Source organism: Cetorhinus maximus, chromosome 30 (genome assembly GCF_964194155.1).
Source record: "Cetorhinus maximus chromosome 30, sCetMax3.hap1.1, whole genome shotgun sequence".
NCBI classification, from domain to species: domain Eukaryota; kingdom Metazoa; phylum Chordata; class Chondrichthyes; order Lamniformes; family Cetorhinidae; genus Cetorhinus; species Cetorhinus maximus.
Window position 1 is genome coordinate 24159606 of NC_135908.1, and position 12372 is coordinate 24171977.

The 12372-nt window shown below is 40.8% G+C and overlaps 1 protein-coding gene across 2 annotated transcripts in view; it reads right to left on the reverse strand.

Annotated features, from left to right (window-relative positions):
- Positions 1 to 12372, reverse strand: part of vps13c (vacuolar protein sorting 13 homolog C) — a 350466-nt gene that overhangs the window by 254369 nt on the left and 83725 nt on the right. For both annotated transcript variants that reach the window (XM_078532613.1, XM_078532615.1), the window contains 3 exons: positions 8505 to 8632; positions 4300 to 4406; positions 2233 to 2404 (listed from right to left, as the gene is read on the reverse strand). In XM_078532613.1, the coding sequence (XP_078388739.1) occupies positions 2233 to 2404; positions 4300 to 4406; positions 8505 to 8632 (407 nt within the window). The remainder of the gene's footprint in view (positions 1 to 2232; positions 2405 to 4299; positions 4407 to 8504; positions 8633 to 12372) is intronic.

Sequence of the window (12372 nt, forward strand, 5' to 3'; positions counted from 1 at the left end):
AAAATATAGGATGAGAATTTTTAAATCAAGACATTGCTTGACTGGGAGCCAATGTAGGTGAGAGAGCACAGGGATGATAAGAGGAATTAAGGCATGCGCAGCAGAGTTTTGAATGACCTCAAGTTTAGGAAGGGTAAAATGTGGGAAACCAGAATGTTGGAATAGTCAGGTTAAAAGGTAACTAAGATCTGAATGAGGTTTCAGAGCTGAGACAGGGCAAAGTCAGGTGATGTTAGAGGGGTGAAAATAGGCAGCCTTTAGTGATTGCACAAATATGAGGTCAGAAGCTCATGTCAGGGTCAAATGTGACACTAAAGTTGAGAACAGACAGGCTTAATCTCAGAATTTCACAAAACTATCAGGCTACAAAATTAAACTGTGAGACAAGTCCAAAGGGTATATTTTTAAATACTGTGCTTTTTAAAAATTTTATTTTTTTTTTACATCCCATGGGGGCCCCACCATGTCAGGTTTCCTTTCTTCAGTTTGCTTTTAGTGAAATCATTCTGGTGCAATGAAGTCATGAATTCACATTGACCTGAGAGTTGCTAGATCTGCAGGAAATCATGCTGCAGTTCACTGCATTACAGCTTGAAACATTGTAATGAGAGAATGGGCCAGCAGAAGTGAATTGCATCATTCTATCCTAACAGCACTCATCATCTTGTTAAATTATACAAGAATCCAGTACAATACTGAAGTACAGAGAACTTGAATCCCAAAGGCTCTGTTGCTTGAGTTAAGGACATCTCCTTGGAACTGGAAAGGGAGGTGAAGGATCCAGCTATCATGGTCCATGTGGGTACCAATGACATAGGCAGGACTAAGAAAGGTCTTGCTGAAGGAATGTTAGCAGCTGGAGCCAAATTAAAAAGCAAAAGGCACAGAAGTAATCATTTCTGGATTAGTCACTTGATAATATAGAACATGAATACTGGTGAAAGAGACATGTTGTTGAAGCTTTTCATCTTGCACTCATCAGGACAGATGTAAGAATGCCAAATTTCAAAGGGGGCAACAATTTATACTGCATGAGAGAAGGATGCTGATTGGTTGAGGCATTGCCATGGAGAATGCATCAGCGATTAGTGTTGGGGCCTCAACTACTTACAATCTATGTTAATGGCTTGGATGAAGGGACCGACTATTATTGCCAAATTTGCTGACAATACAAAGATAGATAAGAAAGCAAGTTGTGGGGAGGATACAAACAGTCTGCAAAGGGATACAGATAGGTTAACTGAGTGCGCAAAAAATTTGGCAGATGGAGTATATTGTGGAAAAATGTGAGGTCGCCCACTTTGACAGGGAGAATTAAAAAGACAGAATATCACTTAAGTGGAGAGATACTGCAGAATGCTGTAGTACAGAGAGATCTGGGTAACCTTGCACATGAATCACAAAAAGTTAGCATGCAGGTACTGCAAGTAATTTGGGCAAACAGAATCTTTGCCTTTATTGCAAGGGGGATGGAGCATAAAAGTCAGGAAGCCTTGCTAACAACTGTACAGACCATTGGTGAGACCAAACCTAGAGTACCATGTACAGTTTTGGTCTCTTTACCTAAGGAGGGATATACTTGTATTGGAAGTAGTTCAGAGAAGGTTCACGCGGCTGATTCCGGTGATAAAGGGGTTGTTTTATGAGGAAAATGTGAGAAGATTGGGCTTATACTCATTGGAGTTTAGAAGAATGAGAGGTGCTCGCAGTGAAACCTATAAGACTCTGATGGGGGCTTGACAGGACCAATGCTGAGAGCATGTTCACCTTGTGGGAGAATCTAGAACTAGGGGACAGCACTTAAAAATAAAGGGCCTCTCATTTAAGACAGAGATGAGGAGGATTTTCTTCTCTCAGAGGATCGCGAGTCTTTGGAATTCTCTTCCACAAAGAGCAGTGGAGGCTGGGTCATTGAATATATTCAAAGCTGAGCTGGGCAGATTTTTGACCTACAAGGGAGTCAAGGGTTATCAGGGGGCAGGCAGGAGAGAGGAGTTAAGGTCACAATCAGATCAGCCATGATCTTATTAAATGGCAGAGCAGGATCGAGGGGCCAAGTGGCCTACTCCTGCTTCTATTTTTTTATGTTCTTGTCAGAAGCCAGTCGCTAAAATCACAGTTCTTTCAAACTAATTAAGGATTTAGAGGTATATTTTTCAGATCACAAATCAAACATTTCAGTCACAAATTCCTAAAGATTTCATATTTTGAAGCTTTAATAATGATCTTTACCTGAAGTTGTTTCAATAATTCTTCAGATAATTTAGTCTGCGTCAATTTGCGCTTATAAGCCACTTTGTAAGCCTTCAGGTTTTGTCTGTGGCTTTTGATGTTGGCCCAGGACCACATGTGATATTTTCTCTGGACATGAACTTCCAGAATTCCTGTGATCGCATATTGCCACCTAAGACAAGGAAAGTTATTAACTCATGGCAACAAGAAAATAAAAACATCCTGGTAAAAGTAAAATGTTACAAAAAAGCCATGAATCAGCAAGGAAAATAGGAATGGCACCTCGGTGACATGCCAAGGTGGTTTGCTGAGTAAGGCAAACTGGCATTTCCTTACTGTCCGCAAGCATGACCCAGACCTTCCTGTCGTTTGCCATTCCAACACACCACCCTGCTCTCATGCCCATCCTTGGCCTGCTGCAATGTTCCAGTGAAGCTCAACACAAACTGGAGGAACAGCACCTCATCTTCCGATTAGGCACTTTACAGCCTTCCGGACTGAATACTGAGTTCAACAACTTCAGATCATGAACTCTCTCCTCCATCCCCACCCCCTTTCCAATCCTCCTTTTTCTCATTATTTATATTTTTAAAATATATTTTTCTTTTCCCACCTATTTCCATTATTTTTAAATGTATTCCCATTCATTGTTTCATCTCCACCTTTTAGCCTATTTCGATCCCTTCCCCCCCACCCCACCCCCACTAGGGCTATCTGTACCTTGCTCGTCTTGCTTTCTACCCTTAATGTCACCATTAGCACATTTCTTAGCTAATGTCGCCACCATCAACACTCCTTTGTCCTTTTGTCTATGACATCTTTGGCAGTCTCTTCTTTGCCTCGATCTATCACTGGCCCTCTATCCAGCTCTACCTGTCCCACCCCCCTCAACCAGCTTATATTTCACCTTTCTATTTTTCCTCAGTTCTGATGAAGAGTCATACGGACTCGAAACGTTAACTATATTCCTCTCCGCAGATGCTGTCAGACCTGCTGAGTTTTTCCAGCTATTTTTATTTCCTTAGCTGCATTGGGCAAGGTGGAAGGGGATGGTGATTTACACGTCGCTCACTCAGTGCTTGATCCATTAACAACACAGGTGCAGGGTGAGAGGGCAGTAAAGATTCTGCTTTCCAGTTCTTATTTCCCTTACAGTGACAAAAATACCCCAAGAATTAGGGATCTAATTTTATCTGGGATGAGTCAACTTGATTACTTGCTGTCTAAAGATAAAATTTAATGAAATAAATTGTGATTCTGAATTAATTTCCCTGTTTCAATAGCAAAAAAAATTCACCTTTTCTAAAAGCAACACAAACACCACATGATCCTTCCCGCAGTATTGCTGCCCTACAAGTGTTATTGGACTGTGTTTTCGCCCGAGTCAGAAGGCTCACTCCAGAGACTTGAGCACATAATCCAGGCTGGCACTCCAGTGCAGTGCTGCGAGAATGCTGCACTGCCAGAGGCACAGTCTTTCGGATGAGGCATAAAAGCGAGGACCCTCCTGTGCTCTCAGGTAGATGTAAAAGATCTCATGGCACCATTTTAAATGGAGAACCACAAAGTTCTCCCTCAACATCATTAAAAACAGATTTTGACTGTTATCCCATTGCTGTTTGAAGGAACTTACTGTAATATTCCTCCATTGCAACAGTAACTACACTTTGGAAAGTACTTCATTATCTGTGAAGCGCTTTAGAACATTTGGAGGTTGTGTAAAGTGCTACAGGAGTGAAAGGTTTTCTTTCTTTTCAGGTGAAAAACAAACATGCAGAATACATTACAAGCATGTACATGATACATGTAAAATAAATTAGACACCTAAGCTTGGCCAATGTAAATGCACCATTGACTGTGGTCAGTCCACCAGACAAGGAAAGTCACAGGTTCAATTTGTGCTAAGTTACCAAATCTCAGATAAAGTACAGCAGTGAGTTATAATCCTCTGGGCAGTGGGTATTTAATATACATTCGAAGGAGCAAGGACTGAAAGCTGGGGGAAGAAAAAAACTGCCATCAAATTGAAAATTCAAAGGCAAACAGTGCAAAATTTTAGTCACTTACCATTTAATGGCATTTTTCTGAAGTGGTACATCGGGCTTGTATTTTCTATAAGGAACGTTTCTAACCATATAGTCCACAGATTCCAACAGATCTATAATGCTGAGATACTGGAAATGTAGAGAATTGTCAGTCCACACGTAGCCATTCAAATTCTCACCTGCACTGATGACCAGTAATGCAAGCTTATATAATAATGTTTTAATCACGCAAATACCCCAATCAGCATTCAAATTGTCTTTTAGTTGCCTGGATGCTCATGGCTTAAAGAGCAGAGACTAGAAAGTTATCAAAGTATTTGTATTTGTCAGAAAAAACAAGACTTAACAGAGATCATAAATAATTATCAAACAAATTACACTTTCCCACTAGCCACAATTTACAGCACAGAAGCAGGCCATTTGACCCAACACATCCATGCTGGTGTTGATGCTCCAAGAGCCTCCTTCCACTCCATTCCAGCTAACCTGATCAGAATAACGACGAGCTGACTGGTTCATCCACCATCTTTGGCACTGAGGGGAACAGCTACATCAGTAAAGCTCTCACATCAAAGAAAAGCTAAGCAGTCCAACGAAGAATTATATTGAAGTAAGTCACCTGCCCATAATTCTAATGCTCTGGTTTGAACTGACAGCTCATTCATCCAATAACAGCCATGCCTACTGTGCCAACCATATCAGCTATACCATAACAACACAGCATTTTGTGTCTTTAAGTTTCATTATATGCCTGGAACAATGTTAATCTTACCTGTTATAGTCCCCTTAAAAGACAAATCATCACATGATGTTGTTTGTTTTTAGAGAAAATGACAAACTGACACATATATTGAATTGCCTGCCTTTTTAAAAACATCGATGCTGTTTGACAAACCGTATACTCTACGTGGTGGCATTTGACATTTACTGTACTAAAGACACACACTAATGGAATCTGATCCAACAAATGGAATTTTGAAAGCTGCACCTCAACAATACAATATAATATTCAGAAGTAGAACTGATTAACACACTTTAAAAATAAATGGGAGGCTGGTGGCTGGCACAATTGGCCATATTAATATATTATTAAAGTCTTAATTCCAGTTAACAGAGAGTTCTCTTTTTTTAAACTAATAATGAATGGCTGATGCCTGTTTCAGGGTGTTATGATGGCAATCAGCAATGTCCGTACCACATTAATCTCTATTTAATCTCCCTCTAACAATCCTTCAAAGTCAAACTCCATGTTCGTTCAGTGGCCTTATAACAAATAAAGCCATAACTATAGCCACAGAAAAGCAAGCTCTATTGAGTAATGCTGCCCTAAACTAAGCGGATTTTTTTTTAATTCTTGCCCCTAAATCCTTAACATAGCAATGGAACATCCTAATCCTAACACAATATGAGATTGACACATCACAGGTTCACTGCCAGTATTGCTAACCTCTCAAAATAAATTCTCGATCATAATCTTGCCACAATGATCCAGTACATCGCATTTCCCCACAATTGGTGAGATTTGGCAGACGGAAGACAACTAAATTGTACAGCACAAATGGAGGCCATTCAATCCACTGTACTTGCTCACTCTCATTCAAAGAGCTGTTCAATTGTTCTCATTTTCCTGTTCTGTCCCCATAGCATCAACATCCTGGAGGTTATCATTGACAAGAAACTGAAATGGAATACTGTGGCTACAAGAACAGGTCAGAGGCTAGGAATCCTGCAATGAGTAACTCACCTCCTGACTCCCCAAAGCCTGTCCACCATCTACAAGGCACAAGTCAGGAGTGCGATGGAATGCTCTACACTTGCCTGGATGAGTGCAGTTCCAACAACATTCGAGAAGCTCAACACCATCCAGGGCAAAGCAGCCCACTTGATTGGCACGTTATCCACAAACATTCACTCCCTCCACCACCGACACACAGTAGTTTGTACCCTCTACAAGATGCACTGTAGAAACTCACCAAAACTCCTTAGACAGCATCTTCCAAACCCACAACCACTACCATCTGGCAAGGGCAACAGACACATAGAAACACACCACCTGGAAGTTCCCCTCCAAGTCACTCTGCATCCTGCCTTGGAACTATATCGCCATTCCTTCACTGTCACTGGATCAAAATCCTGGAACTCCCTCCCTAACAGCACTGTGCGGTGTACCTACATCACATGGACTGCAGTGGTTCAAGGCGGCAGCTCACCACCACCTTCTCAAGGCAATTATGGATCCTGGCCTAGCCACCCACATCCCATGAATGAATAAAAAGAACCCTTCAATTTCTCCCCTTCAAGTATTCATCAAATTCTCTTTTGAAAGAGATTACTGAATCTTCTTCCACCGCCCTTTCATGTAATGCATTCCAGATAACACATGTCTGTGTCAAAAAATAGTTTCATCCTTCCTCTAGTTCCTTTGTCAATTACCTCTAAATATCAACTGTTCTGCCACTGGAAACAGTTTCTCTGTATCTGCTACATCAAAACCCTTTGTCAGTTTGACCACATCTACTAAATCTCCCCTGAATGAAGGAGAACAAACCCAGCTTCTCAAGTTTCTCTACATAACTGTTTCCTCACCTCTGGTACTATTCTAGTAAATCTCCTCTGTACCCTCTCTTAAGACTTAAAGTGTTGTGCCCATATAGGCACCTGGCGCCAAACCAGTAATGCTTGACTGTTTTGCTACATTTTCACTTATATGCCAAACATCAGAATTTGCAGAGGATGACCTTCTCAGACAGTGTGGCATATAAGAATTGCAAGCAAAGAATAGCTTTTAAAAATCAGTTACTGTAATGAGAATGCAGGAAATAAAATACCAGCACTTTATTTCATCCCTTAAATTTTTAAAATTAACATTGAAACAGACTGAGAGAAGATCCAATTCAGATTTTTAAGTCTATTCAAGGCATGGACCACTTACAATTTGCTTAGAATAATGGAGTCCATGGCTTTGTTACCGTCAGACCCAACGATTCCAATGCACTACTGCCCGGCCTCCAACAATCTATCCTCTGTGAACTTGAGGTCACCCAAAACTCTGTTGCCCGTGACCTTACTCACACACCACGTCCCATTCATCTATCACCCCAAGTGCTCACTGACCTATACTGCCTCCTCCTGGTCAAGCAACGCCTTGATTTCAAAATTCTCATCCGGTTTTCAAATCCTCCATGGCCTCCCTCTTTCTCATCTCTGTAATCTCCTTCAGTCCCATAACCATGTGCTTATTTAATTGTGGCAATTGCTCCATTTACCGGTGGCTCCACCTTCAGTTGCCTGGGCCCTGAGCTCTGGAATACCCTCCCTAAACCGCTCCATCCCTCTTATGACATGCCTGAAAAGCTACCTCTTTGACCAAGTTTTTGGCCATTTGCCCTAAGATCACCTTATGTGGTTAGGTGTCAAATTTTGCTTTATAACACTTGTGTTTTATTACATTAAAGATGATACATAAGGGATTAGGGATGGGCAATAAATGCTGGCCTAACCAGTGATACCCATAACCCATAAACAAATAAAAAGATATAAATACAAATTGTGTTGTCACAAATAAAGGCAACAGAGAGATGTTGGATGTCCAGAAGTTTTACTTTTCCCAAGAGTTAACAACTTTAGGAACTGAATGTCAGAGAAGGCAATGAAGACTGATTCTTCACAGTCCTTCAAGACAGAATTAGATGGGTTTCTGCAAAACAGAACAATCATAGCAGCTGAAAGGCCAGGGAAAATTATTCTCCAAAATAACAAGTTTGAGCACTTCTGGAACTTAGCCAAATGCCCAGGGGGGGGTTTTGGCAGAGACTCTGGAAAGCTGTTTTTGTGTGTTTCTGGGTGTGTCAGGGGTGAAGAGGGAAAGAATGGGAATAAGTGCATGGGGATGAAATCAGCTAAAAAAGGTGGAGGCAAGCACATATGGACCTGACACCATTTCTCATTTCATCACATCATGATAATAGCTGCAATTATATTATAGCAGTATTATGTAATTATAAAATAATTACATTATAGCAAGACTATCATAGTCCCTCAGCCTGGTTTATTTGTTCAGAAAAATAACCACAAAATGACTCAACTCCTTGGGAAAGGTAAAAATTTTGCACATCCAATCTCAGTTTATTTCGCATCCATTTTTCAGCACCGGTCATTTAAAAAAATGTGTGGTAACTTGGTGCTGTAATTGTCAAGCAACAGTAAAGCTGAGGAACACAATCTTACCTGAGGTTTCGTCATCTCTATGTCAATACTCTGCACTTCCATGTCCAAATTTATTTTTGGTGAATTCAATTCAGTTTCAGCGTAAGGATTGATGCAAAGTTTCGCAGATGCCGATATTGGCTTAAAAACTTTAATATAAAACACAAGGTTCAGCATTACTACTTAAAAAAATGGATCAAAGCAACGTGAACTTACTTTTAAATTAAACCCAGTTTCTTCTTTGGAAGCTTCAGCTTTTAATCCCAGAAGTCTTATTTGAGCAGGTTCAACTGTATAGCATTTATTTACAAGTTACAGTATTAAGTACTTTTCCCACAGTATATTTGAGTTTACTGTTGTATTACTGTAATTGTCTTTTGAAATTAAAGGGGAAGTTCAAATACATATCATGCGATAATCTAACGTGTTATTTGTGGTTCAGAAATTTCAAAAGAGAATCAAGAGCCTTTAAGGGATATACCATTCTTCCAGATGCATGGAAAAATCATGAAAGCCACTTGCAGTGTTAACCATTCTAAATAAGCCTGTCGGGTAGTCCTGTTGTCATTCATACATCAGCCTGTGCCAATCAGCCCCCAAGCACATCAAGCAGAGAGGTCGTCAGAATTCTGGTCACGCTTCTTTACCAAGAATAGTCAAATGATTACGTACATAGAACTTGAGATTCAAAGAATGATGCAGCACAGAAGGAGACCATTCAGCCCATCGTGCCCATGCTGACTCTTCAAACAAGTTACCAATTAGTTCCACTGCCCTGTCCCTTGCACATAGCCCTGCAATTTTAATGCCATTCAGGATTTTATTCAGTTGCGTTTTGAAGGTTAATATTGAATTATCTTTTCAGGCAGTGCATTCCAGATCATCGCAACACCCTGCGTAGAAAAATTCACCTAATCTCACCTCTGGCTCTTTTGCTAATTACCTTAAGTTTGTGTCCTCTGTCCCTCTGCCACTGGAAAATTTCTCCCTACCTACTCCACGAAAACCATTCATGTTTTCTGAACATCTCAACTAAATCTCTCCCTATAGCCGTCTCTTCTTTAAGGAGAATAATCCCAGTTTCTCTAGTCTCTCCACATTAACTAATGCCTCTAATCCCCACCAAAATTCCAGTCAATCTCCTCTGTGCACTCTGTAAGGCCTTAGTATCCTTCCTGAGTGTAGAGCCCAGAAACAGAGCTAGGGTCTAAGCAATGATTCATAAAGGTTTAGCATCATTTCTTTGCTTTTGTACGCTGAGCCTCCATTTATAAAGCCATGAATTTGCCCAGCCACCTTCAAAGATATCAGTACGTACACCCCCGGTCTCTCGATCACTGCAGCCCCTGTAAAACTACACCATTTAGTCTAGGTTGTCTTTCCTCATTCTTCCAACAAAAATGTATCTGTCATATGTCTCCCATTTTAGAAATATGCATCGCCTCCTGAAGTCTGCTGTTGTCCTCCTCACTGTTTACTATATTTCCAAGCTTCATGCCATCTGAAAAGTTTGAAACAACGCCCTGTATACCCAAGTTCAGATTATTAATATACATCTCAAAATGCAGTGGGCCAAATACAGACTCCTCGGGAACAGCACCATTGATCTGGCACCTCCCATAGCTCGCTATCACAGAAACATCTCCTTCCCTGGCAACTGTCCTTCCCCAATTTATTCCACATGGATTCCAACTGAAATTCCACCTTTCATGTTTTGGATCCACCATCAACTATAAGCATGGCCAAGATATTCAGCACTCCTCAAACCACAGTTCACACCATATCAATCCACACTTAATGTCATATGCTGTCACGTGTATGCTCTCAACCTCCCTCTTCTATCTCAAAGCTGTCCTGGTCCAGTTTCATTTCATCCTTCATCGCATTCTGTGCTTCAACAAAAAATATTTTTTCTTCCTTTCAGGTCTGATCAATCGCAAGCTTCAAAAACTCTCGGATACCAATGCCCCTCGTTCTTCCCCTTCACTTCCTGCTGACCCCATCCCTTCCTCCAACATCAATCCTTACCATCACTCACAAAACCCTCCGTCCTTTCTCTCTCTGACCCTGAACGATCTGTCCTTAGCAAGGGCCTCAGCTTCATCTCCTTATGGCGCCCTCAATAAATTTCAGCCTCAGCATTACGCTGAGCCCTTAATCCTTCGCCTTTGCTTCCGTGACCGCTTTGACCAGGAGTCTTCCCCCGTTCAGCAGACCCTTTTATCGGTTTTCAGAATTCTTCCTCCACCTGAACACGACCCTCTGGCCTCTTACCCTCTCTAGATATTTTACTGAGAACTGTCACCATGGTGTCAGCCATGTCAATTTTTCTGCTCCCCTCATCACTCTACCCTGTCTTCCTCTGAACTTGCTGCAGTCCGTTCTCTCAGATCTAACTCTAACATCCTGATCAAATCAGCTGACAAGGATAGTGCTGCTGTTTCCTGGAGCTGATGGCCTGCATCCTAGCATCTTAAATGAAGTAGCTGCAGAGATAGTAGGCGCATTGGTTGTAATCTTCCAAAATTCCTTATTTTCTGGAAAGGTCCCAGCGGTTTACAAAACCGCAAATATAACAGCTCTATTCAAGAAAGGAGGGAGACAGAAAGCAGGAAACTATAGGCCAGTTAGCCTAACATCTGACATGGGGATAATGCTGGAATCCATTATTAAGTAACCAGCAGCAGGACATTTAGAAAACCATAATACAAACAGGCAAAGTCAACATGGTTCTGTGCAGAAGGAAATCACATTTGATAAATTTATTATAGCTCCATAAGGATGTTTCAAAAAGGGTGGATAAAGGTAAATCAGTAGATGTAGTGTGTTTGGATTTCCAAAAGACATAAGGTGCCACATAAAAGGGCACTACACAAGATAAGAGTTCATGGTGTTGAAGGTGATATATTAGCATGGATAGAGATTTGACTAACAGGAACAGAGAGTCGGGATAAATGGGTCATTTTCAGGTTGGCAAACTGTAACTAGCGGAGTACTGAAGGGATCGGTGCTGGGGCTTCAGCTTTTTACGATTTATATTAATGACTTGAGTGAAGGGATTGACTGTATTATAGCCAAATTCGCTGATGATACAAAGATAGGTAGGAAAGCAAGTTGTGAGGAGGATACAAATATTCCACAAAGGGTATAGATAGGTTAAGTGAACCGGCAAAAATCTGGCAGATGGAGTATAATGTGGGAAAATATGAAGTTGCCCACTTTAGCAGGAAGAACAGAAAAGCAGATTATTATTTAAAGGGAGAGAGACGGCAGAATGCTGTGATACAGAGAGATCTGGGTGTCCTTGTACACGAATCAAAAAAAGTTAGCTTGCAGGTACAGCAAGTAATTAGGATGGGAAGTAGAATGTTTGCCTTTATTGTAATGGGGGTGGGGGGGGGGGGTTGAGTATAAAAGTAGGGAAGTCTTGTGAAGGAATAAGGGTCAAATTATCTGGAATTAATACAGAAATATTAGGCTAAAGTTACTTTGGGTGAACTCACAGTAAGGCGTATTTTAACAGGAGTCAAAACTAGCTTGCAAAACAACATGGCTAACTCCCTTCACAACAATGTGAATTCACCCAAAAGAAATACACACCTAACAAAACGGTATTCTATGGTTCTTCCTGTTACACTAGCATGTACACAAACAATGCTAGCCCTAATAATTAAAACTGAAATCAGATAAAAGAACGCTAAGCCTCGAGTTTCATCATCTTGCTGTAAATTGACTAAACCAAATTGACTGACATAACTGTTATGTAAGGTTCAGTTTTCAGGAATAAATTCAGAACAACATTTTTTAAAAATTGAACAGGCACCCTCATTATAACAGGTGGTCCTTTCACCAAATATGGGATATTTCTTAGGGGTGATCTATGATTGAT